This window comes from Pelodiscus sinensis, chromosome 2 (assembly GCF_049634645.1).
Source record: "Pelodiscus sinensis isolate JC-2024 chromosome 2, ASM4963464v1, whole genome shotgun sequence".
NCBI classification, from domain to species: Eukaryota; Metazoa; Chordata; order Testudines; family Trionychidae; genus Pelodiscus; species Pelodiscus sinensis.
The window spans coordinates 218,326,845-218,354,465 of record NC_134712.1 but is presented as its reverse complement, the minus strand read 5'-3'; the positions used below and the strand labels follow the sequence as shown (position 1 = coordinate 218,354,465).

General features: G+C 40.0%; 1 protein-coding gene across 2 annotated transcripts in view; it reads left to right on the top strand.

Moving 5' to 3' along the window:
- RSU1 (Ras suppressor protein 1) overlaps positions 1–27,621 on the top strand; it is a 159,665-nt gene that overhangs the window by 116,081 nt on the left and 15,963 nt on the right. The window contains exon 9 of one of the 2 annotated variants that reach the window (XM_075922461.1): positions 2,200–2,218. The exons of the other annotated variant lie outside the window; for it this stretch is intronic. Within the exon in view, the coding sequence (XP_075778576.1) occupies position 2,200 (1 nt within the window). The 3' untranslated portion in view covers positions 2,201–2,218. Of the gene's footprint in view, positions 1–2,199; positions 2,219–27,621 lie in introns of those variants that run through there. 2 annotated transcript variants of the gene reach the window in all.

The following is a 27,621-nucleotide window of genomic DNA, read 5'->3' as shown; positions in this document are numbered from 1 at the left end:
TGGCACTCAACTCAAGATTTAAAAATCTGAAGTACCTTCCAAAGTTTGAAGGACAAATTATGGAATATGCTTTCAGAAGTTTTAAAAGAGCAACATTTGGATGCAGAAACTACAGAATCTGATTTAAAAAAAAAAAAAAAAAAGGAGCTTCCTACTGGCGGTATCTGACTCAGATATTGATGAATATGAACATAAGAATGACCATACTGGGTCAGACCAAAGGTCCATCCAGCCCAGTATCCTGTCTGCCAACAGTGGCCAGTGCCAGATGCCCAAGGAACACAAACAGGTAACCCTCACGTGATCTCTCCTCTGTCATCCGCCTCCAGAGAAACAGAGGCTAGGGATACCATTCATACCCATCCTGGCCAATAGCCATTGATGGACCTAACCTCCATGAATCTATCTAGCTCTCTTTTGAACCCTGTTAAAGTTTTAGCCTTTACCACATCATCTGGCAAGGAGTTCTAGGGGTTGACTGTGAGCTGAGTGAGGAAACACTTTCTTTTGTTTGTTTAAACCTGCTGCCTATTAATTTCATTTGGTGATCCCTAGTTCTTTTATTGTGGGAATAAGTATTACTTTTCCTTATTCACTTTTTCCATACCAGTCATGATTTTATAGGCCTCTATCATATCCCCTCCTTGGACTTTTCGGCTTAAAAAAGAGGAGACTAAGTCTTTTTAATCGTTTTTCATATGGGACCCGTTCCAAACCCCTAATTTTTGTTGCCCTTTTCTGAACCTTTTCCAATGCCAATATATCTTTTTTGAGATGAGGCAACCACATCTGTATTCAGTGTTTAAGATGTGGGCATACCATGGTTTCTTAGAGGCAATATGATATTTTTCTGTCTTACTGTCTGTCTCTTTTTTTACTGACTCCTAACATTGTTTGCTTTTTTTGACTGCCGCTACACACTGTATGGATGTTTTCAGAGAACTGTCCACAATGGCTCCAAGATTTTTCTCTTGAGTAGTTGTACCCAGATTAGTCTCCATCATAGTGTATATATAGTTACGATTAATTTTTTCCAATGTTCATTAATTTACATTTATCAACATTAAATTTCATTTGTCACTTTGTTGCCGAATCACATGTGTTGAGCCACAGTGCTTTGAATTGTTGTTGAGCCAAACCAGTCGTCAGCATGGACGCATATCCTCTGGAATGGTTGTAGAAGCATGAAGAGGCATAAATGTCTTCAATACATCTGGCATGTAAATATCTTCTGGCTACCACGGTGCCATGTGAATGCCTGTTCTCACTTTCAGGTGACATTGTAAACAAGAAGTGGGTAGCATTATCTGCTAGAAATGTAAACAAACTTGTTAGAGCAATTGGATTAACAGAATTGAAGGGACCTGTAAGCGCTGAAGTTTTTAAAAATCTAGTTTTCTACAGTGCAGATGTTTGTAATAAAATATAAAGTGAACACTCTACAGTCTATATTCTGTGTTGTAATTCAAATCTATATTTGAAAAATGTAGAAAACATCCGGGAATATGTAAACAATTTATATTATTAATGCCATGATTAATCACTATTCATTTTTAAATCGCTTGACATCCCTACTAAAAGCCAACAAATTGATTTTCTCGTGCTAAAGTGGAGAAAGATTAGACAAATATCAGTAAGGATCAAGTTCCAAACAGTATGGCTCTGTCGCAGCAGATATGCTGATTTAGGTTGGAATGTTAGGATCTCTATAGGTGGGAGGTACACAGATAGGTATAAAAAACTATTGATGAAACAAAGTTAAACTTGTAATGGGGATAGGAAGTGACTATAAGCCTTCTACTTAGATATCTTTCCTACTTAGATATTTTTCATCCATTACACAGATCAATTTGGGTGCCATTTAAAAAAGTTCTTTGAACCAGGCCCAGCCTTAGGGAAAGGTGAACAAGGCAGTTGCTTTGGTCCCTGTGCTTTGGTCCCTATCCCCACACTGCCCAGCACCCACCCACTCGGCTACACGCTTGCTGCTCTGGCTGGGAGCTCTCCAGCCACACAGTGCAGCCAACCACAACATGCCACCTTGGGCCCTACAAACTCTTTGGCTGGGCCTGCTCTGTACAGCCATATTTATTCCCTCTGCCAGCCCAGAGAATCCATTTATGGATTTGGGGGGGATTTTGTAACTGGAGAAACCTGCTACTAACTTATCATTTCTTCTTTTTTTCTTCCACACTACAGAAGTACCTACATGGGGTCAGGATCAATGCATGAGGACAGGTGGACTGGTTTAGGGCCAGGGGAGTCCACTTCTTGTCCCTTGTAGGCTTATACGCACACCAGTTAATGTTGACCATATTAACATCTTCACTAATCTACTTGGTGCACTGAAACTTCCTCATGTTTGAGCTGTAATTGGCTGGAGATTGCTGGCATCAAGGCTCCACTGGAGATGCAGAATAATTTTAGAGTGCCAGTCTGGGGAACTGAACCCTCTCTTTGCTCTTCTGGAGGGCGAACTACCTTGCCTCTTCCCTTCCTTGAGAGAGCTTTGGTATAATCTTTGTTCTGAAGAACTTTCCAGTCCCTTTTCTGTGTTTTCCCAGAGTGATAGTGTCACTAGCCCAAACTGCCTAGCGCTAGCTCATTATCAGAACAAAAGTTCTCCACCAGCCAGTCTCTGGTCAATCCATCAGACCTACCAAGGAAGATCTTAAGTTACAAAGAAGAACTGGAAAATGTAGCATACTTTGCCTGTCTTGGCAGCCATATCACATAGAGGAGACACATAAGTCAAGATTCAGCACAGTATCTGCCATGCCAGCCTTGCCTTTGGCAGACTATCTCCCTGAGTATTCAGCAATCACAACATCAGAAAACACACTTGACTTTTACATTATACTGCGGTGATAATCTCATTTCTTCTCTATGGCCCTAAAACTTGGGTGACGTATAGAAAACACCTGAAAAACCTGGAACACCAGCTCTTCCTTTGGAAGATCCTCAACATGAATTGGGAAGATCGTCACACTAATGTCAATGTCGTTACAGAGGCCAGTATCTTCAGTGTTGAGACCCTGATTATCCAGCATCAGCTGAGGTGGGGCAGGCACTATGTGCACAGGCCAGATATATGCTTACCAAAACAACTGCTGTAAGGCCAACTCACCAAAGACATATGGAAATGGGAAGGCCAAAAGAAACACTTTAAAGACCTCTTCAAGATAAAAATGAAGAGATGTAGCGCTGACATACACTGAGACACACCAAACCAGACAGAAATAACTGGCAAAGATTTGTCAAAGTGGCAATGTCCACTTTTGAGGAAACCACCTTGTCCTGGTTGCAGAAAAATGCCAGAAAAGAAAGGAAAGACAACTATGCAGCAATTGTGGTCCAACCCTATCTTCCAACACCACCCATGATGTTTGTCAAAAGTGTCTGGCTCAAAAATTGGACTTCTCAGTCACCAAAAGACCCATGCTAAATAAATTTTGTGAAATAAATCATCCTCCGTCTGAAAGGATTGCCAATAATGAGTTCTTATGTAAATAGTAGCCGATAGGCTACAATAGTGCAATATTGTACTTTTTGCTTTCATGTGAATCTACTCGGGGAGTAAATGAAAATTATGAACTCAGATTTCTCAGATCAATAAAGATTTCTCGGATAATAAAGAATATTAATTCTAATGTAATCATTATATATGGTAATATGGACTAGTAAATTGCCTCTTGTACCTTTTCTCCTAATATGGCCAGAAAACAAATACTTGGCATTTTTCCTTTAATTCATAAAGGCTCATTTTAATGAGTGAAAACCCCACTGTATGCCCCACTAAGTTTAGGCTGCTGCTCCCCTAAACTCTGCAGAGGCTTTTAAACAACCATTTGATATTGAGGAATTTAAAAAAAATAGTGGGCTCAAGTACATCAGTTCATCAAGTTAAAAATGTCTTTTCTCCATTCATTTGAGGCTGAACAACTCCCAAGCCCCAGTTGTCTAGTAGCCATGGTAGGACTGTAATTTGAATCAACAGAGAATGCAATGATGACCAGCATATGCAAAGCTAACGTGGGCATCAGGCCACAGATTCTTTGATTAAAGAACTCCTCCTAATTCAAAATCACACTTCTATGAGAAAACATTATCTTCTATTGTTACCAAGGAAGATAAAAATCACTTACATTTGATTAATTTATTTCTAAAATTGATAGCCTGGGTTAAATCTTAAATTTACTATACTGTTAAAGTAATTTATATTAATTTAAAATGTTAAGCAGTAGATATTTGCTGTCAACATTTGAAAGAAAGTTAAGCCAGTGAACTAGTGGAAGTCACTGGCAAAGCACTAGAGTTGGTTGAACCAGCTTTGATAAGCAGTAGCCTTTTCTGCAGAAATAGCGGGGAAAAAAATTTTTTTTAGTTTATCCTAGTCCAGTTCCTAGCTAACTCATTGTTGGGAAACCAGTTGAAAGCTGAAAAAACAGGAAAGCTTGTTTACCTCTTCCAATCGATGAATGAAAATGAGGTGTGAGAAGTCTATTCAGAATAATGTGTTGATTAAAAACAAGCAGCTAAACTCACTAATTATGGATATTATTTACTAAACTCAGTTTTTGTTTTAAATTCAAAACATGTTTTGATTAACTTATTTCCCTGTATCCATTGCATGTAAGGAAGTTTTACTTAACTAAAAAAAAAATCTGTTCTTGTGTGTTTTTAATTAAATTCCAATTTCTGTCCAAGTGCATCTTGACACTAATCACAAGCAAAAAAAAAATCCTCATCTGATAAATAATTTATGTAATTCAGTGTTTTCTAACAGTTACATTTATTCCATTACAAGTTGCATTTAATTTTGTTAATTTTGTAATTTTTATGAGTATTAAAATAGACATGTGTGTGTGTGTGTGTATGTGTGTGTGTGTATATATATATATATATATATATATATATATATAGGAAGGGTGTCCTGGTTAGCCAGAAGTACCAAATGTAGTTTAAATAGTATATTTAGTTGCATATTTTGACATGTTTTAATGGTTACCAACCAATGAGTGTCATCCATCATTCATTAGGAACATAGCTTAAAAATACAAATGCAAAACAAGGTTAACCTTTTAAATCAAGGTGTCTTGCTTGCCAATTTAAATCATGAGTGATTTAAACCAAAGTGATTTTACTCCACCCAGATTGCTACCACTAACTGGAAGTGAATATAGGTGATTATTGGTGTGTTTACGTTCTTCATTTGGCAGCATTTTGTGTAGAATTGTTCAGAAACTTTCTCTTGTTCTTTGTGTTGATTTTTCACAGGTTAGTGGGGAGAGGGGACCCAAAATCTGGCAGAAAGACCTGCATAGCCATAGTACTTGAATCTACTTTTAATTAAAATTATTATTGTTGATATTGGCTAATTTCAGTTTGATAGTGTCCCTGTAACGTTAAGAAGGATAGCAAACATGAACAGATAAATCTGAATTACCAGTACTGGTGCATAAAACTCAAATTTCTGTTTAAGCATGACTGACAAACGGCAGTTTTTATTTAAAAAAATATCCAAGCCAACATATTGTTGTTAGCATCATTTCTGTTTCTCAGCTTTCCATTTTGTAGTTATATAAACTTGAGCAGCTTTCTAAGTGCTTAGTCTTCAATAATGTATATTGTTATTCACAAATGAAGTGTTTATCATAAGACTGTCAAACTTTGCAGAAAGTAGCACAGAATTTTAATAAAGTTAGTGGTTAAAGCAAAAAATTGTAGGTTTCCTAACAAGCAAAAAGTAAATACTAAAGGTTACCATTTTGGAGGAAAACACTCAGCATAGATTTTGAACACTGATTAGCAATCCGCTTGCAGTAGACTAGGTCAAAATCAATATTTCTGCCTGGAAGTCACACATCCTTTTTGAGAGAAGAGATTAATATGGTTACTGTTGGATTCTGTGTTCTCAATCAGCTAAGTCTGTGCACATGTCATTCATATTTTGTTTTTAGCTTGTTATATTGACAGAAAAATCTGAGTGAAAGTAGAGCCAGTTTGGAAAGTGTAGCTATGTAACATTTACATATTTTCACACTAAGGAAGCTAGGCTTTTAGACATTGAATATTAATCATTTGCTGATGCTATTTGTTACAGACCTCTGAAATGTGTTACTGACAGTAACTAAACCATCTCACTTTTTGCTTTCTACTCATTGCTAATTTTGTTGACTAAGTGGTGCAAGAAATTCAGAAGGTGTTTTTACTAAAAAGACAGTTTTTGTTTAAATAAACAAAATCAGCCTGTTCTTTCAGTGCATTGAAAGATGGATTTTTTTTTTTACACTTGCATATCAATTTAAAAAACCATGATGTGGGCCTTACAAATCAGACTGAGGTGTCATGCAAATCATTTTAGTTTGTGTTTTTGTGTTCTAAGATCATGCAGATGAGCCCTGTCACATGGCTTCTTACTCAGCTGGTGGGAATATAACCATGATTTTAGAAGGGAGTCAACCAACCAGCTCTAAAAGCAATTACTGGGTACATTGATTTCTTGCATTAATTGGCTGAACCTTTTGGAATGTGAAATCTTTGAAGACAACAACGCCTGAAATATGTTGTGCTTATTGCTGTTTTGATTATTTATTATTTAGCTTTGTGGTAGTATCTACAATTAGCTGGATGATCTCCAAATCTAAAATAAAGTTCCTCTTCCAAGGAAGTCAGTATGAATGACAAAAAAAAAAAAAAAAAAAAAAAAAGAAAAGAAAAAGAAAGAGAGAGAGAGAGAGAAACTCTTCCCACCTGTCTACCTAGTGATTATATGAAGCTAGCCAGATGATAGGCTTCACAGAATAAGTGACCAGAAGGCAATAGCTTAGCATACTCACTGAGAAAAGGGCCATCTGTGCATGGGCCAGAGTGGAAATACAGAGACTGCTCTGTAGGCTGCAGAGAAATGGGGAAATAGAGCTGGTGCCACTGATGGAATGGAAGGTAAAGTTAACTGAAAAGAGGGAAGATTAGGTAAATAGGCTGAGGTAAAGCTTTTAGAGGATGTGGAAAGAGATGACTAGAAACATGATCTTAACACTGTGGATGAGGAAGAGCTAATAGAGGTGACCTAATCAGATCTGGGGGCAAGGAATAGGATCTTGGCAGATGCATTTTGTATGGACTGTAATGTGTTTGTCAAAGAGGAGGTGCTGTAATCAAGGCAGGAGATAAGGAACAGCTGATGGATTTTGCTGTCTGGACAGAGAAAAGATCAGTTCTTAGAGATATGGTTGAGGAACAAGTGGCAGGATTTAGACATAAATTGCTCCAGTTTGAGTTTCCAGATGAGGGGGTATATTTACCTTCAAATTTTATACCAAGTTTAAGATTTCCCCTCTATTCACATTAACAAGTCTGTGATTAGCCTTTTACATGCCTAGATTGTAAGCTGTTTGGGAGAGCAACTGTCTTGTGTCTTGTCAATACTGTGCCTACTGCAGTTTTCCCTGGTTCTTAATTTAGGATGCTATTATGATATAAATAACAACCACCCAGGCTCCTCCTCAGAGAAGCAGCTACATCTGCTGAAGGTATTTGCACATCATTATTAGGGTGGAGCTGGAGTGGCAAAAGGTACTGCTCTTCCAGGTAGCATATAAGAATCTTCAGAAGTTCGAAAGCTGAGGTGTGCCTACTGGGGCTCAGGGCTTCAGCCCCATTGGCACAACTGCCTGGGCTTCAGCCTCACTCCTACTGAAGCCCTGAACCACAATATATGCACTGAGCTGGAGAGAAGCCCCAAGAACCCCCACTCCACTGGGGAGAAGTCCTTACTCTACCACCCTTCTGCAAGCCAGAGATCATTGGCTCTCTCCTAGTCCGGTATGTGGAGAATGAGAGGATATTGGTTGGGGGTGGGAGGGGAGGCTCTGCAAGCCACATTTAATGGTAAAGCAGCCACATGTGGCTCTCAAGCCACAATTTGGCCACCCCCTAGGATAGAACAAAGACATATTTGTCAAACCTGGTCTTCACTATGGCCAAAGGGTGTATGAGAATCCTTCCAAGATCTCTACTTATTGCATCAGGGTTTGTGTAAAGAAAACCGTCAGGACTGGACAATGGCATTTTTATGACATTCTGTTTGAGATGATTTGTTGTAAGGTGTCCAAATCCTTAATTTAAGATCTCTGAAATATAGTTACCTGGAAATCTCATCATACTCCCCTCTGGTGCTGCAAGTTGAATCTTCTTTTTATGCAACTGCCAAAGGAGCATGAGCAGGCTTCAAGGGTGTATCTTACACACTGATTTTAAAAACTTGCAGCACTGAGTCTCAGAGCCCAGGTCAGCTGAGTCAGGTTCACAGTGCTCAGGCTGTTGGGCTAAAAATAAGAGTCTAGATTGTCTAGGCTCCATCTGGAGTTGAATGCTCTATGCTGCAGTGTTATAGCCCTGCAGCACAAGTCATCTCACTTTGGCCAGCCATGACCAGGGTACAGTTCTTTTACTACAGTGTAGACACACCTTAAATGAGTCTGTAGAGGAGAGAACACCCGCCTTGTTACTGCCTGGCAACATGTGCATAATGTAATTTACTTCTGGATGAGGCAAAAGGAGGTAAAGAGGAGTGATGTACAGTAGGGACAAGCTACATTAGTAATTCAGCTTGTGGAGGCCAGTTTTTCTTCCCCTGTCCAATTCATCATATTCCTCTTCTACTTTTTAAATAGGATGGTTACATTAGTGCATATGGCAGAAGAAATATTAAACTAATGGGGAAGACTTGAAGTTGATCCTTGCATATCCCAGAATCAGACTTTTTTTGTATTCCTATTTTCTTCTAGATATGAGAGAGCATAATGTTGGTGGAGAAGCGATGAACAGACAGAGTTGCTCATAAAAATGTTTCCTTTTTGCCAGAATCAGCTTTTTCTGGGTGTAGCTCTCCCTGTCTATGGCTGACCAGGTGCACTTTCTGGTTGGAGAATTTTCTCTGCCTCATTTCCTGTGACTTTTTGTACCTTTGCTGTCAACCATATCTGACCACTTGTTCATCCATTACACCCTTGCCTGTCCCTTCATACCAGTGTGACAAGCCCTGAGGTACAACCGGGATTGTGGAATTGCTGTGCTCCATTAACACTTTAGCCCAGGATACTTCTCGCACCACTCTGCTAGTGATAAGCAGTCCCTTCGGGTTTTGCTCTTACACAGCCATTAGCATGGGAAGGCAAGGCTACAGTTACATGAAGGCTCTTCAGTCTGTCATGAACTATATACAGTGAGACACCCACAGATTGCCCAAGTGCCAGCTTTGCACCTCAAAATTGTGACCCCTTTGATCACAGTAAGTTCATTCATTAGTTCATCATGCCATTTGCACCAGGCTTTGTATCCTGAGTAGATTTCTAAACTTCAATCAAAATCTTAACTGGCTCAGATAAAACATTTGAATAAGTTTGACTAAAGAAAGATATATTTTAAGTGATTGTATATAGAATAATCATACATCAGATTTGGTTACAAAAAAAATAAAAGATAACATCTAGGAACTGGACTGTAATTTTATCAGGCAATGTCAAATTGGAAAAAGATTTCTCTTACCTGAAAAATACAGCAGTCTGTACTGACTAGAAAGTTTTTCCACTCCCCCCAGTTCAAATGTTGCTTTATCTTCCAAACAGACTTGTTGCTTTTAGTGTAAATGAGGAAGGAAAGGTGAAGTGGTGATGTCAATTTCTCTTGTTTTAAGATCTCCTCCAGGAATTGGAAAGATTCTTGCTTTTTATGAGAATTAGGAAGTCCCATAGTGTAGGTGCTCAAGCAACTGTCTTTCGTGTGAATTGTAAATCTTTTATTTACAAGTCTCTTGCAGGTGAGTGACCAGTGATGGTCGCATAATCCCCAGTGGGTGTTGGTAACCCCTGTATTGCCACTGTCAAGCTGGTCTGTGACTGTTTCCCACAGTTTCAGTAACAAACATACATCAAAATCTCATAGTCATAGCTTCATATACGGTGATGCACAGGACAGTAATGGTCCACAGACTAACTTTTCCAGTGATACCTCACAAGGAACGCTTTGCCCAGAATTTATCATAATTTTGTTGAAGTAGTGATCATAAAATAATACATTGTCACAAACAGTCACTTAACCCAGACCACTGCATGCAGAATTAGCAATTAGACATCTATTAACAGAGATGGATTCTTTTTCGCTTTGTTTTGGGAATGCTAGCTCCCAGTGTTGCGTTCTGTGTTGGCCTAGGCCAATGATCAGTTCACGTGTGGGTCAGCTCATGATATCATAAACAGGTCCTAAAATAAACCTTGCACGTTACAGGAGTGATTTAAAATAAAATTATTTGGTATTATAATTGCACAGATGAATTTCAATCTTTTGTTGGATAACTTTAATAATCATTGTTGCACTTACATTTATCTCTGTTTTGGCAGGCACATAATATTTTTAATGACTAAAGAATACAGAGAGTGAGAAGGTAGAAGTAAATAAATCACATTACATTATATAGCAACATTACTGGGTGATAAAGTAAGTACTAGTATTCTACTGCAGAGCCAAAAATTCAAAGAGCTACAGCACATTTAATGTCTATTTTATCTCTAGTACTCACATCCTGTGTCCTTTTTTGTGTTTCCATTCACTTAGGTTTATGGTAGCTGTTGGAGCATGTGGGCATGTTTTGTTTTGTTTTTGTGTGTGTGTTTATGTAAACTATATTTTAAAAGATCTGCGATAAGAAATAAGCTGTTAAGGTGTTGGATACACATTAGAGAGAGTGTTACTCTTTATCAACATTACTCAGCAGAACTGCATAAAGAACTATCTAAGTGTTTTGCTGCCACCTTTCCTGTGTATTTACACCTCCTAGATTTTGGTTTATGAGCAGCAAAAGCAAACTGTCAGTATTTGCTGTAAATTGAAGCTTTTAATAACGATGTCTGTTCAACAACATTTGTCAGCTTTGAATATTCTGTCAGTAGAAAATAAAAATAGAAGGAAAACTCAGCAGTAGTGACACTGAGAATTTATCTGCTTATGCTCAAGTAAGGAATAAAATACAGGCTTAAAAATGAGATGTTTGGAATTTTACATTCCAACACAGTAAATTTTCTATTGCTAAGAATAATCCTTATATGCAAAATTTCCAAAATAAATAATCGTATAACATATCTGTGTACACAAATTATTAAGCAATAAGAAGTGGTATGCTCTGTACTGTTTACCGATCCGTCAGTTATTTGGATTATTAGACTTGAGGTTGAAGGTTAAGTTGTGTAAATGCAGTCAGAAATACACTTTTGACTAATATCTCAGATATTTAATAGTTTATTAGAATTATTGAAATTTATAGGATGTGGTTATTTTTCAGGGTTTTTTTGTAGTAAAGAAATAACTTTTCAGATTAAACATTTTAAATATTCGATTTAATTTATGTAAAAAATCTTCATTTAAATTGGCTAAATTATCAAATTAATTTTCACTTCCCATTTTATATTTGTAATAAATTGTACATTAGGTAAAAAATCCTGTTGTGGCCTGTAAAAATCACTTTGTTCCTGACATTTTTAACGGTAGCTGAATGCAGTCATCTTTTGATAGTCACTTCAATTTCAACTTCCTTTTTTAATTGTGGGCACCAGAACTGGACACAGTATTCCAGAAGTAGTTGCAGTGGTGCGAGATATTGAAGTAAAATTACATATCTACTGCTATTCAGGATGCTCCAGTGTATACATCTCCAAGATGGTATTGGCACGCTTGGCCACAGAATTGCTTTGGAAGTTCATGCTCAACTGATTATCTACCACTGCTCACAATATTTTCAGGGTCACTGCTTCCCAGGATGGAGTCCCTATTCATTAAGTATGGCCTACATTATTTGTTCCTAGAAATATGCCTTGACGTTAGGGGTATATTAAAATGCATATTGTTTGCTTGGGCCTAGTTTACCAAGTGATACAAATCACTCTAAATCAGTAACCTGTCCTCATTATTTTCTCCTCTCCCAGTCTTTGTGTCACTGTAAATTTATCAGTGATTGGTTTGTTTTCTTCAAGGTCATTTTCTTCAAGGTCATAAAAATGTTAAACAGCAGAGGGCCAAGACCCACCCCCTGAAAGATGGCATTTTCATTTTGAGACCCATCAGCTAGTTTTTAATTTAATATCTGCTATGTTCATTTTATATCATTCTAGTTTTTTAATCAAAATATTTAACTTGGAACCACACAATATCTTACAAAAGTCTAACTGTTATGTCAATGCTAGTATTACCTTTAATCAATCAAGCTAGTAATCTTGTCTAAAAAAATGATAAATTAACTTGGCAGGATCTATTTTCCATTAAGTTATGTTGGTTTAATTGATTAGATTATGTTCCACTAATTCTTTATTAACTGAGTCCAAGATCAGCCACTCCATTAACGTGCCTAGGGTCAGTGTCTGGCCTGGAACATTCCATGAACACTTCTAAAATACTAGTACATTAGCTTTCTTCATATCTTTTGGAACTTTCCCACTTCTCCAAGACTTCTTGAAAATCAGCATTAATGGTTGAGTGAGCTCCTCAGTCAGTTCTTGGATGCAATTTATCTGGACCTGCTGGGTTTTTTTTTGTTTTGCTTTAGTAGATAGATTTTTTTTTTTTTTTTTAAATCTCATCTGCCTAAGATACAAGTGGAATGGAAAGAACATTAATTACCATCAGTGAGTCGATTTCATTTGTCCCTCCTTCTGGAACAGAAATATTTATTGAACACTTATAAAGTTTGTGACTTATTATTATTATTAATAATTCTATCATTTGCATCTAGAAAAAGACCACCATTATCAGGATTCTTTCTGTTCCTAAAATATTTTTATATGGCTTATTGTCCTTAATACTGCTGGTTATAGATTTCTCCTTATGCTTGCCTTATGAATGTTCTATGTTTTCTAACTTCTGTGTTATATTTATTACTTTCAGTGCCACCATTCTGCCATGTTATATATACCTTCCATTCCCTCTTTTTAAAAAACGGTACAGCTTTCTGTGGGACTGTGGGGGGAGGGGTTGTGTTTGGTTTTTTTAAGTATCTAGCAAGGTGTTCTCAGAGTCCCAATTATAATTACCTTTTTCTCAGTGCATTCTTCCTGGCAATACAGGCAGTCCCCGGGTTACGTACAAGATAGGGACTGTAGGTTTGTTCTTAAGTTGAATCTGTATGTAAGTCGGAACTGGCATCCAGATTCAGCCGCTGAATCTGGACACCAGTTGTGACTTACATACAGATTCAACTTAAGAACCCCAGGCGTCCCCAAGTCAGCTGCTGCGGAAACTGATCAGCAGCTGATTCCAGGAAGCCCGGAGCAGAACAACTCTGCCTCGGGCTTCCTGTAGTCAGCCACTGGTCAGTTTCAGCAGCGGCTAACTTGGGGACGCCTGGGGCAGAGCAGCTGGGGTGCTGCTGGGTTGGTCCAGTAGCGCGGCTGCTCCTCGGTGCTACTGGACCAACCCAGCAGCACCCCAGCTGTTCTGCCCCAGGCGTCCTGATTCAGCCACTGCCGGGTTGGTCCGGTAGCGCCAAGGAGCGGTGCTGCGGGACCCACCGGCAGCGCCCCACCTGCTCTACCACAGGCCCTGGGCTTTGCTCCACATCTCCCTGGTCTGCTGAGGGGGGCACTAGCTGCATCCCCCCCAGCAGACCAGAGAGACGCGGAGCAAAGCGGCGGAGGACCCGGGCCGGACCCGCCGCGCTTCCAGATCAGCTGGAAGCACTGCGGTCCGGCCCAGGTCCTGCGCCTCTTTGCTCAGCGTCTCCCTGGTCTGCAGACCAGGGAGACGCTGAGCAAAGCGGCGGAGGACCCGGGGCCGGACCCGCGGCCGCTTCCAGATCAGCTGGAAGCGCCGCAGGTCCGGCCGGGTCCTGCGCGGCTTTGCTCAGCGTCTCCCTGGTCTGCAGACCAGGGAGACGCGGAGCAAATAGGCGCAGGACCCGGGGCCGGACCCGCGGCGCTTCCAGATCAGCTCCCGCAGCAGACCAGGGAGACGGGGAGCAGCTTTTCTCGCCCCGGAGGAGGCGGGCGGCGGGACCAGGCGTCCTGCCGCTGCAGTCCTCCGGGGCGAGAAAATCCCCGTTCGTATCTGCGGATCCGACATAAGTCAGATCCGCATAACTCGGGGACTACCTGTAGTTATTGGCCGATAACTGTTTTCAACTTTGTGAAACTGGCCCTATTAAAGCACCTCGTTACTAGTCTGCACTATTATTTTTGCACATAACGCTTATAAAGTCATGATTGTTTTTACCTAAGCTACCATTAATTTTTAATGTTGCCATCCATTCTACTTTATCCGTTAAGACACAGCCTACTACAGAATACGGACACAGCCTACTACAGAGTGTGTGTGTGTGTGTGTACACTCTTGTGTGTGTGTGTGTGTGTGTGTGTGTGTGTGTGTACACTCTTTTTGAGATAGGAAAGTGTCATCTGTGTTTAGAAATTCCAAGGGTGTTTTAGTATTGACACCATGAGACCTCAGCATATGACACTCTAATTGAAGTCTGCCACAAGCATACATCTTTTTGTTCTGCACGTTATAGATAGGTGTATGATGTAGTGGTCATCATTTTCCCTACTGTGATCTGATGGTCTGTCACAGACATCTACTAATCCACCATCTTGTGCTTTATCAGGACATTGACCCATATGCATTCAAGATCATTTTCTTTTGAATTACCAGTGACTCAGAAATAGATAATGCTTTTTTTAATATAGTGCCACTGCCTCTCCCCTTTTGCCTACTCAGCCCTTCCTAAATGGTTTATAACCATTGATTTTAACATTCCAATCGTGCAAATCATCCCTCCAGCTTTCAGTAGTATCAACTAGACTGAATTTATACTCATAAATGACCAGTTCTTATTTGTTACCAGGGCTCCTAGCGTTATAATGTATAGACAGATAAAGAATTTCTCCTCTTCATTAGCAATGTAAAATCCCATTTAAAATATTAACTGGTTAAATATATATTTAATAAGCCTGCTGCATTGCACTGCTGGTGGTGGAATTGCTGGAGCAGCCCCTGGCCCCAGCTGGGCTGGAGCAGAACCCTGCCCTCAGCGTGAGTGGTGGGCTGCTTGCACCAGGCTGAGCAGGAGGACCTACCACAGCATGGAGCTGCATGGCCCAGGCCAGACTGAGAGGTCTGCAGCAAAAGGGCACAGGTGGGTTGCTCAGGCTGAGTTGGAGGGTGCGGTGGGTCCAGCTGGGCTGGATCAGCCCCTGGCCTGTGGCACACCATAAGCAGAGAGGCTTTTCCTTCTGGGGCTGGGGCAGGTTAACTGGTTACCCTGGTAAGCATGCCAGTAAGATGGTGCTTACCAGGTAACCAGTTAGCCCTTTCATCCCTGCTCTTCATATCCTTTATTTCCTCTATTAATTTTGTTCCTAACAACACATTGGCTGAGTTCTCGTATCTTCCCTTTTCCCCCGCCCTTTTTGATGTTAACTCCCTTTTCCCCTGCCCTGATATACACGAGAGTACAGTGTATGGGGAAGAAGTAAAGGGGGAAGAAGTGGCATTTAGTGATCTGGGGAGTAACATTTGTATTTTGAAACAAAGGACTAGCTCTAATCATAGGTAAAGGTCAGTGTGTTGAGCACTCCAGTTGGGAGGTTGTGATTTAAAAGGTTTTTGATTTCACCAAAAATACAAGAGGCAACTCTCCTTCATGCAGCAGGAATGGGGTTGGATAGAAAAATCCATGAATTATTACTTCAATTCTTGGATCCATTCTAGGAGAAATGAATTGCAGATTAGAAAACTAATTATGCCTATAAAAGATATTTAAGATTAGTCATTAACATTGGTCATATTTGTAGAGTCCACTATGTGGTGTTTTAGATGCTGCTTGTAATTAATAGAACTGGGAGAATCTGGAAGCCCAGGAAACAGAAAGGAGGCGCAGGAGACGGGCCAGGGCTTAGTGAGAGCTACAGGGGGGAGCAGCAGCAGCTTTGTAAAGAGGTTTCACCTTTGGGTATATAAAGGCCCATTGAAGTTTGTTACTACTTTGCTTGCATGATACAACACACTATAATCCCATAATTTTTCAAAAAATTCATAATTAAGACTAAATTTTCCATATTTGGATTGAATGGATTATGCATAAAGATTGAAGAAAGTCTGTTTAACTTTCTTTACAATATAGAGGGGGAAAGCAGTAAACTTTTTTCTCCATTGTTTAAAAAAAGAAAATATAACCATTTTGGAACAGGTATATAGAAAAATGGTTGACTTTTATCATCTATCATGGGCACTAAGGAATGCGTCATAGCTCCCAGGTAAGCACCCCTTCTCAGCCATTCACTAGATGGCTGGTAGGAAACTCAGTCACCGGTTGCTTCGTTGCTTTAAGTCTTTGGAGTTTCAACAGTGCTCAGTTATTATCCCAATCTTTGGGGTAACTCTCAAAACCTCTGTTTGCACCCTGTCCTGAGAGCTGGCACCCATTGTCTGACTGTCTCGCTCCTTGGTTTGGCGCTGACTCTTTGGCCTCTGCCAACACTTAAACACACCTTCCTACATTATTTAAACACACCCAGAGGGGTGAGCCTCCTGGGTTACCATTTGCCTCTCTCAGGAGCTATGTGCTATTGAAAAACACAGACGACACACACACCTCCCACAGCACAAGCTCTAATGCTATTTCTTTGTTACTTAAAAGATGGAGAGTACAGATCCTTTTGAAAATAATCAACAGTGCACATACAATGCCCTCACTGTCTGCCCCTTCTCTTGATAGGGATGGGCACATCTGTTAAGGTAGGCTGGGTTCTCTGCCTCATCTGGCTTCTACATACTGGTTGCTTCTCTTCTCTCGAGCTGGATAAGCAGTAATTCCTACCAGACTGGAGGGTTATAAAAGGGAGGAGCTAGTCTCCTCTGAGAAATGATTACCTCTTTGGGCTGACAAGGGAATCAGAAACCTCTAGCAATGAAATCATGATGTAGGTGACAACTCTTCAGCTAACCCAGTTTTCCTGGCTATCTAAACCAGGGCTACTCAACCCTGTTTGTTTGTGGTCCACGGTGTGGTTTGGGTTTATGTGGGGCTCAACACGTGGCCTGCAGATAGGGCTGCCAGGTTGTTGAAACAAAAATACCGAAAAATTTCCTACTAATATATTTAGATCTGTAGTTAATAAAGAACAATCGACTGTTGCAGAGATATCAGTAATTGTAAAAGCTCCACGTATGCAAATGTTTATATACATAGCAACCTTGTGCGCTGTAAGGCTTAGAGTATATAAAGTTACTTGTGTGCATTCATATTTACAGGATTGATGCTTAATTTGGTACATCAAGTCCTGCACTGGATTTTACTTAAGTATACCTTTGGAAAATTCTGACTTAGTGTTTTGTGCTTGAAAAAACATTCCTCCTTTGATGGTTTCTGTACTTTTGGAGGAGCCTCTTGCCCTCCTTTCATTCTGCCTTTCCTGCCTTCCTTCTCCAACATAAACTAAAACATGGAGCAAATATTCTTTTCTGTCTTCATAACTTCATCTTGGCTATTGATGACTTAAAACAGCTCCCCTAAAGGAAACCTGACATCAGTTCAGTGACAAATGTATCTCCAAGTTGTTTCCCTCAGATCTGTAGAGTAACATTCTGATGTGATTTGCTATTCTAGACTTTAAAAACAGGAACACTGAAAGTAATTGCTGAGTTGTATCCAGACTTATGTGGCAATGGTATTTTACTTTCCTGGTTCATATATTATTCTTTGTGTGTCTGTAGAAAGTATATTATAGAACCCAAACCATTTGTAAAATGTGTTCATGCATTTTAGGAAAGGAGCAGAGCGGCGAGGCAAAAGGACAGAAGGCCATTGTTAAACATACTGCTTCAGAATTCTAATGTCGGGGAGTTGACAAAGTACATTTTGGATAACTGGATTTTTCTTATTTTAAAAGACAACAAATTGTTTTCTTACCTTTGCCTGAGTTAAGTGATACAGTGAATGCCTTTTATAGGTCTCAAAAATATTTACAGCTTTCAGATATTCTATCTCTGATATTCTTATGTCTAGCAAAAATTCTCACTCTAGCTGAAGCATATCCATCATTCTTAAGGGTATCCATCATCACGCTTCCATATTCAATAAGAAAGTATATCTTCTTATCCTCTCAGTGAGTCACCATATTTGTGTTTTGCCAGATGTATCTCCTTTGATTCAGACTGTTGGGATTGTGGGACTTATCATTCCCAGTATTCAACATACCTCAGATTGGAGCTCTGTGTTGCTGTGCCATATGTGAGACTGTTTATATCTGTGACTGCTATCATCAGATAACAGTTGAGTTTTGAAAGAGCAAGGTTTATACATTTCGGTTTATTAAAATGAAGGCTTCATTTAGCTGAGTGATTTTTACATTAGACCTGTTATTGTATAAACTACAGGCAGTCCCCGACTTACGCGGATCCGACTTATGTCGGATCCGCACTTACGAACGGGGCTTTTCTTGCCCCGGTGCTCATGGGCGGCGGGTCGCCGCCCGTGTCCTCCGGGGCGAGAAAAGCTTCTTCCGGTCTCCCTGGTCTGCTGGGGGGGTCCAGCAGCTTTGCTGGACCCCCCCAGCAGACCATGGAGACAGGAGCAAAGCCACACGGGCGGCGGGGTCCCTCCGCCTGTGCGGCTTTGCTCGGGTCTCCCTGGGGTGCTGGGGGGGAGGGGGCGCAGCTAGTGCGCCCCCCCTCCGCCCCCAGCAGACCAGACTTTTGTTGCGGGACGCCTCGGGTAGAGCAGCTGGGGTGCTGCTGGGTTGGTCCTGTGGGTTGGTCCCAGCTGTTCTGTCCCAGGCTCCAGATTCAGCAACTGTTGAAACTGATCAGGCTGATTCCAGGAAGCTGGGGGCAGAGCAACTCTGCCTCCCGCTTCCTGTAGTCAGCCCCTGGTCAGTTTCAGTGGCAGCAGCTGAATCTGGAGCTAGTTCCAACTTACATACAAATTCAACTTAAGAACAAACCTATAGTCCCTATCTTGTACGTAACCCGGGGACTGCCTGTAATATGAATTTGCTAATTGATGCAAATTTTTTCTTTTTACAAACCAGCATTACGTAACTAAGGTATACCCTGATCTCATTATAATTATTCTTTGCTATTTTACCATTGAACAGTTATTGGAGAAATAGATATGGATATGTAGATCCTGTATAGAGTGGAACATTGGCATAAAGCAAATTCAAATTAGAACTTTTTCTGACACTTTTTATTGTAGTAGGATGATGTATCATACTGAGGTTTTCAATTGAAGAATTCTCTTGACCAAAAAATGTATTTTGTATTCTCTTAAATTGCATAAAGTCAAAGGTTTCTTCACCAGTTTTTATTAACGATATGAAATATAGGGTGGGAGTTTTTTGTTTGTGGTTTTAAATATTGTAAACTGCCTTTGTTACAGTCACTATAAGAAACAACATATGATTAAATATTCGCTCAGTATGAAATACAAAATGCACATTCCACAGGGCTAGAGGTCAGAAAATGCATCCTCTTAATATTGTACTTTTATTAAATTATTTGTTAGTAAAAATAATATGGTTTATAAATATGATATATAAAATTTGCAGAAGAAGCTACCTTTTATAAATGTCTGTGTCAAAAAAGCAGCTCTTTTCACTTTGTCCCTTGATTTGAAAGACACTTTTGCAAATCTGGTCCCTTCACCTATAATTTAATGACATAATTTTCCTCATGTAAAAAGAGTGTCTCTTTCAGATGAACTGTTCAGATGTGATGGTGTACATGAGAGCAGAAGCTGGAGATTCAGAGCAGAGTTACAGAACTTATCAGAAGAGCTAGAGAATTGATTTATGTAGGAAATATTTTAAAAATCGAAACATATAGATTGGCTAAGCAATGACAAAGGGGGTCATAACAGTCTACAGATATTTGAAGAGTGTGAACTCCATTACAGTAGCGGAATTACTAAGCCTGCTACAAACAGATATGTTAGGAAGGAACAATTTAAATCCAGTGTATCAGGATAAACTTCTGACAGGAAAACATTAGACCACAGAATAACTTTCCAAAGGAAGTGGCTGACAGTACCATACCTTGAAATATTTAAAACAAAATATAGTAATGTCCAATAGGGAAGATTTTTGTATTGGCAGGGAGATGGACTAGATTTTGTAACTGGTCTTTGGAGTCTCTGGCTGCTGTAATGCTTGGACTAGTTCTTGTGGGACCAAATCAATTACAGCAATCTATAACCTCTTTGGAGGAGGAAACTGGATCCATTTTCAGGAAAGATGAATGAGATGGACCTAAGAGAAGACATTTCACATAATAGACTTCTGATTAAAGTTGTTCCAATCTTAAGTGCTGGCTGAAAACTTTGGAGAACCAGATAAGAACCCGAAATACAAGAATTCTGTGATATCTTGCAGAGGAAAAAAAATAGTCCTCATACTGGTTAGGTCTGAAATGTTGGATTTTAAAACAGGCCTCTGGATGAAGAAAAGCTAGAGAACTCTCCTGAGAAGAAGGAAATTTATGAGGGACAGTGTCTGGTTTCTGTTGCAGATATTTATGACAGTACATGTCTGCTGGGGGTAACCATTCTTAGGAAGGAGTTATACCTGGAAGTGGGAAAGCTGCTTATTTTCAAACACTACATTCAATCACAACAAAATCAGAGATGTAAATAAAAGTTACAGACTCTGGTGTGTGAGGGGAATGTGGGAAGTGTCTCCTCATTCAGGGGCCACAGTGAGGTTTTTTTTCATTTCTCACCTGTGTGGCCCCCGACTGATATTTTTTGTGTGTGTGTGGGGGGAGGAGGGGTGCCAGCAGCCCCCAACTCAAAAAAGGTTCCCCACCCCAGCATAAAAGGAAATTGGAAACATGTATTGCTATTTCTGTCAGTAAGATATTCACTGTTTCACCTCTGAGAGACAATCGAATAAGGAAAAGGGGGCAGGGATGCTTTTGTTTATATCTCATTGCAGACATTCCATAGTAGTTTAAGCTAATTTTCTGATGCCTTCGCCTGTCCTGTATTATCATCAAATGTACTTTGTGCTTTAGCTGACTTTTGAATCATTAGAAAATTGTGAGCTTCCCAGTTTCTTCTATGCCAGTTCCTGTTACAGCCATTCTTCTTAGGTGACTGCTTGGTGATTGTCCCAGTTAGTTGGTATCAGGAGCTGTATCACCACTGTTTCCTCCCCCCAATTTATTAGATAACACACTTTGATGCTGTGGATTCACTAACCTTTAACAGCATCTGATCTTCTCTTGTCCTTCAGGGCAGGATCCTCAGCTGGGGTAAATTGTTATAGCTCCAACTGTACTATGACTGTTTGCACTAGTAAAGCCTATTCCCTGGAGTCTATGTAGGGAACAATGGAGATTTAGAACCTGATTCTCCTGTCACACTTGCATGACCTCAATGGAGTTATTTCTGTTCTGTACTAGATTTAGTCAGAGGAATCTTGGAAAGAATTGCTTTCAAACCGATCTCATAAATAAGTACTGAGTTCTAATTTCATACTATTTCTGGTGTTCGGCCTGAAACCGCAATGTATCAACCATTTAATAACAGGGTTGAAGTAGGATTGAAAATGTCTGTGCAGTCATCTAAGTATAATGCTTAATTACATTAATGCTTCTTCTGCCTCGATGGGGGTGTTGCATTTACTATTCCTGTTAATTTCTTTCTTTTGGATTTTCATCATTGTCATCTTCAGTTTTTGGAGCTCTCATGTCTCATTTTTGTTTTATTTTAAAATGCATCTTAATGCTAGCCTTATTATAATAAAAAAGAGACTCTGTAAATTGAATAGTAATTTGTTTATTTTAAAGGATTAAAACATTTTAAATGAAAAACACTTTAGCACCAGCTATAAACCTCCAAAGGTTTCTTATTAGCTAACGTCCAACTAAAGTCTTCAGGCTGGCCCTGTTCTGAAGAGCTTCATAAAATGGAAGTATAATTGCATAATTCTTGTGAAGTTCTGTCTTCCCTCTTCAGAGTCCGTGTAGGCTGATTCAAAGAAGCAGTAACATGGTCTTTAAGGTGCACACTGGGACAAAAAAACACATGGTGTTAATGTTTTCTTTGACTTTTTATAACAGAATAGTATCAAAATACTTTTGAAGCTATTATAAAGATGATAGCCCTTCTAAATAACTTTCATAGTATGTTATGGTATTTCCACATGATTTATAGGTTTTAAAAATAAAGGAATTGTTTACATTGTTAATGTACTACAGCTGTGATAATTACTTACAGCTAGCTCAATATGTTAAACTGCTTTTTGAAATAATAGTAGTGAGGGTAATGATATTGACAGCTGCTGCTGCTGGTTGATTGAGGGAACTAGAACTTCAAAGGTTGAACCTAAACTGGAAAGCCATCCCATTTGGTACTGAAATTCTGTGTTGGTTTCTTCCATTAGAACTATTGGATTACATGGTTAAGCTGAGAAGGTTAGGAGAGACTTGTTAAATCTCCATACCTAACATCAGTAAATGGGCAGGAAAGTCAGCTATATGAAAATAAAGTAACATTGCAAGCTAGGACACAGAGGAAAGGTCCAAGGGAAGCAACTGAAATTCTTGTACATCAAAGCGAGGAGTCTGGGCAGTAAAATGGAGCAACTGGGAAAATGTGTGCAGGAAGTCAAGCCAGAAACTGTAGGAATAACACTGATGAATGGAAAACAGGCATTGAATGGTATGTGCTGGGTAGGAGAAATAGGAATAAAGGTAAAAGTGTTGGTGTGATATTGTATATCAACAAAGCAGAGAACTATACAGAAATATGAAGTGATTGTTGGGACAAAACAATCTGTTTGGGCAAATCTCTTTGGGGAATTTTTGTCAATGAGGCTCTATCAGGATAGTATGAGGGTCTGCTGTAGAGTCACCGTCAGACTTGGGATAGGTATAGTGATCTCAGGATTATTAGAGAGAGACATACTTTTGGGAACTATCATAATGAGTCTTCAACGTATAGTATATAGATTGGGGAATAAATACTACTAATTCTTTTAGGGCCCACTTATGTGTATAATTCTTTTAGGGCCCACTAGATGTGACAGATTACTGTTTTCTTCATCAATAGTCAATGAGCCAACAAGAGGTGATGCTGTTTTAGACAGTTTTAGAAATGTCGGGACATGATAAAAAAGCTGATCACAGAATCTAATACTTTAATCAACAATCATATTGTCAACTATGATTTTTTTTATTTCAAAAGGTCAGACTTTGGGAAAGCAAGGGAATTAGTTAAAGTAGTCAGCTGTACTGAAGAGCTCAAGGACTTAAATGTGGAGGAGGCTTGGAATTTTTTCATATCAGCTACCAAAAAATTTGCATCCTAAGAAAAGGGGGAAAAACTTTGGAAGGGAAAAGTCTCTAGAGAGACTCACCTGGATGAACAACCTCCTCAAAAGGTTGAGAGGAAGGAGAAGGGGGGAAAGGGTTAACGAACAAAGAAAGCTACATTGAACAGCCGAAGCCATTCCACAAGTTGATAAAATTGTTTGTCATTGTGCCAGCAGTATGAAAGGTCGTCCAGCATCCATTTGAGTTTATGCTTAGATCACTACTTGCACTGGCTGCTGCTATAATCAGGCAAAAGTGCTACCTCTGGCAGTCATAATCACCCATTCAAGAAGAGTGCAAGCCTCTTCAGCTTTCCTAGCCCCAGGATATCTGTAAGGCAGCCACTTAAGGTTCACATCTCATTATGCATTTACTCAGTAGGCTGGGGGCAATACCAGCTTTAGTAGAGCAATATTGCAAGCCACTATACTGTGAGCCAAACTCCAAGGATACTGCCAGTGAGTCACCTAGAACAGAATCAACATGAGCTAGCACTTGAAGAAAAAAAATACCTTTTTGTAATTGTTTTTCTTTGAGATGTGCTGCTTGTGTTGATTACATTACCCATCGTCCTATCCCTCTGTTGGAGTTGCTGGCAAGAAGGAACTGAGAGGACATAGGATCTGCAGCGCCTAATATACCAATGCATGAGGGTGGCACTAAAGCACTACAGCTGACCCTATGGATACCTCTAAGGCAGAAATCTCCAATAACTGTGCGCATCGTGCTCACACCTAAAATGGAATGGACACGAGCAACATACCAGTGAGAAGTGACAGAAGAGAAACTTGGATTTGTAGGTCAATCACAGGATTACTATATATCGCCAATATGGTGCAGCTGTGAAAAAGGCAAATGCAGCCCTAAGATGTATTAGGCAAGGTAGTTCCGATAGAGAAGTGTTACTGCTATCGTAAAATGCACTGTTAAGGCCTCATTTGGAATATCGTGTACGATTCCGGTTGCCCATGTTTAAGCAGTATGAATTTAAACTGGAACTGGTGCAAAGAAGAGCTACTAGGATGATCACAGGCCTGGAGGACCAATCTTATGAGAGGGGACTGGAAGAGTTTGACTTGTTTAGTGTAACAGAAAGGAGGCTGAGAAGGGGAATGAGTGCTTGCTATAAATGCATTAGGGGTAAATACCAGGAACACTGAAGAACTGTTTAAGGCACTAAAGGACAGTATTGGCACAAGAATATCTGGGTATAAATTATCCATGAACAAACATAGACTACAAAATACACAGCTTCTAACCATTAGAAGTGTGAGGTTCTGGAACAGCTTCCCAATGTGAGTTGTAGGGGAAAACAATTAATTTTGAAAGAGCTTGACAAATTTGAAAGTAGCTATATGACAGCATTGTTTGTGGTGATATGGGACAGAGCACAACAGCCTTGGGGCTTGTTTCCTTTTTATGTGTTATGTTCATAAAGCTCACAGTTCTAGGGCTCAGCCACCTGCTGTCCAGTGTCTGGTTTGGAAGGGATTTTTCCTCCCAGTGTATTCTTGCACCTGTCAACAGATATCACCACCACCACCATCCCCCCCCCCCCCCCGACCTGCAAACTAGTCTTTGTTAGCTTGCTAGAACATAAAGTACGTTTTGTGTGCTTACGTGTTACCAAATCAAAATGGAATTGTAAGCGTACTTACCTATTTTATGTGCATATCTGCATATTTTGGATATTCAAATTTGTTCTGTTATGTAAATCATCTTTGCCTTTGAGACCCTGCAGCGCATATTGCTGCTGGTTAGGGAATTTGCTGAAAAAATTATTGGCCACCTTTTAAGAGCAAATGCCACTGCAATAAAAATCAGGAAAATAATTAACACAGAAAATAATTAGAAGATTTAAGGCAATCAGCAGGACTAAAATTTGTCAATAATTGCAAGAGCAATGAAAGGATAGCAGACGTGGTCATTAATGCATTGTACCTTAGTGGAAACTCAAATTATTCCCTAAGCTGTCAGTGTTAGCAAACAGAAGGGTTGTACATCGTCTTTTCTTAGATCCAACCAACCTTCTCTCTCAGCCGGGACCAAATTCAAACACCAAGACGGAGCTCTTGTAAGCAAGTAGCAATTTGTAGCCCTCAAATATCTGATAGCCCAAGGGTTTGGTATTAAACTCTGCCAAAAATATATTGTATCATTTGTATAAAATGCAACATTTGAGCATTTATGTTTTAACTTACTGTTGAAATAAAACGTGAACTATTTCAGTTATTCTTGAGTGTTCGGATGGACAGCTGCATGAATTGCAATGCTATTCTACAATATTTCTGGTAGACAGGTAGATGCAATTGCGGGGGGAGAAAAAAAAGAGGGGGAAAAAACTGAGTTGCCAGTATTATCACACAGTCACCATGCAGCATGAAGTTGTTTGACAAAGTGTTTCCCTGGTGATTTGGCTGTGGATGAAAATGTCTTCAGCAATAAAATTTCATGCTTGGGCCTCAGCTCTGTGTGCACATCAATCAGTAAATGGCATATCAAGGATCTTTTTACTGGATTAGTTAATCTGGTGTCAGAAATATGTGAAACAGAGATATTCCTTGGAATTTTTCTGCATACTTTTTTTACTCTTAAACCCATCTATTTTAATAAAATATACTTTGTCAATGACAACTTTACTAATAAACAGTGCTGCACTGTGACAGATATGAGACTTTTTTGTGTACAAAGACTTTCATAGTTACCCACAATAAAGCAGTGCAAGTGGTTTTCAGTCAGGGGAAATAGGTGGTGGTGGTTTGTGACAATGCATGTACAAATTATAGTACTGGGTCATGACGTGTACACCTTTTGCAGGTTATTACAATATTCGCTATCCAACAAATAGCATCTTGTGTAATTTTAGTCACTCTACTATTTTTGGTTTAACCAGTTTTTATTAGAATTAATCATGTTCCATAACTGCTGATACTTAAAATATCATTAATAGGCTTAGAAATTTCAGCTACAAGGTAGCAAAGGAATAAATCACCTGCTACTTTAATTATCTCTGGTACACTGTAGGAATGAAGAAGATCTTCAGGGAAACTGCTTTCTCTGTTACTGAATGACTGTCAGTGAAGAAGTTGCTTCCTTTAAAGGATGCTCTATTAAAGACATCATTCTTCAAGTGCTTGCTCATGTCCATTCCAATTAGGTGTGTGTATGCCATGTGCACGGATTCCAGAGCTTTTTCCCTTAGCAGTATCTGTTGGGCCAGCCAGGGAGCCCCCTGGAGTGGTGCCGGCACATTGGTGCATATATACCCCTGCTGGTCCCTCGCCCCCTCAGTTCCTTCTTACTGCCTGTGAGGGTAGCTGGAGCACTGCTGCCTCCGTCAGTGGTAGGCCAGGTGGCATCCCCAGTGACAGTAGTGACACAGGTAGCAGAATTGGGGGAAGAGCAAATGGGGATTAGAGAATCATCGTTCTCCTCACCAGATGAGGCCTTAGCGGACTCTGCCCCACCACTTCCATTAATGGATGCTAGGGGACATCAGGATCTGCCTAGGAGATTGGCAGCTAACCTGGGGCTCCAAGTGGAGGAGGTCCAGGAGCAGTCTGACCCTTATGGTGGACATCCTTTCAGCGGCCACTCTGGGCAGAGTAGCATTACCACTCAACAAAACAGTGGACAAACTGTCTAAAACCTTAACCTCAGAAGATCATCTTGATGACACATGGGTTACTGTATTTGGGTTTCCTCAAGCATCTGCTTCATATATTCTACTACAGTTTGCACAATATGGAAATATATTAAAGCATGTTATGTCTAAAACCTTATGGCAGACCCAGGCCTCTATTCTTCCCACACACAAGGGGGTGGAAAGGTGCTATTTTGACCCCCCAGGTAGGTCACAAACACCTCTTCACACTTCCTTCCCCCCCCCCCCCCATCCCTCCTAGCTCGATGATAATGGAGGCTGCAGGGCAAAAAGAGTGCCAGGGTGAAGAAGATAATAATCAGTCAATTCCCATGCTAATGGACGCAGTTGTGATGAAAGTTGGTTAGGACACTACCAATTTAACAACCATTGAAGGTGCAAACAGCTCTTTGTGTAAACTCCCATGTCAGGAAGGATATTAGCTATTGACCTTGATTATTATCTGCTTCGTTTTAACTACCCAATCTTCAGATACTTACTGATTCCCTCTGGTTCTCTGTCTCCAACCCCCCTTCCTTTTTTTCCCCCTCCCCTTCCCCTCTATTTATTTTGAGTCTACACATCGTAAACTCATAACTCTGGTCATCTGAAGAAGTGGG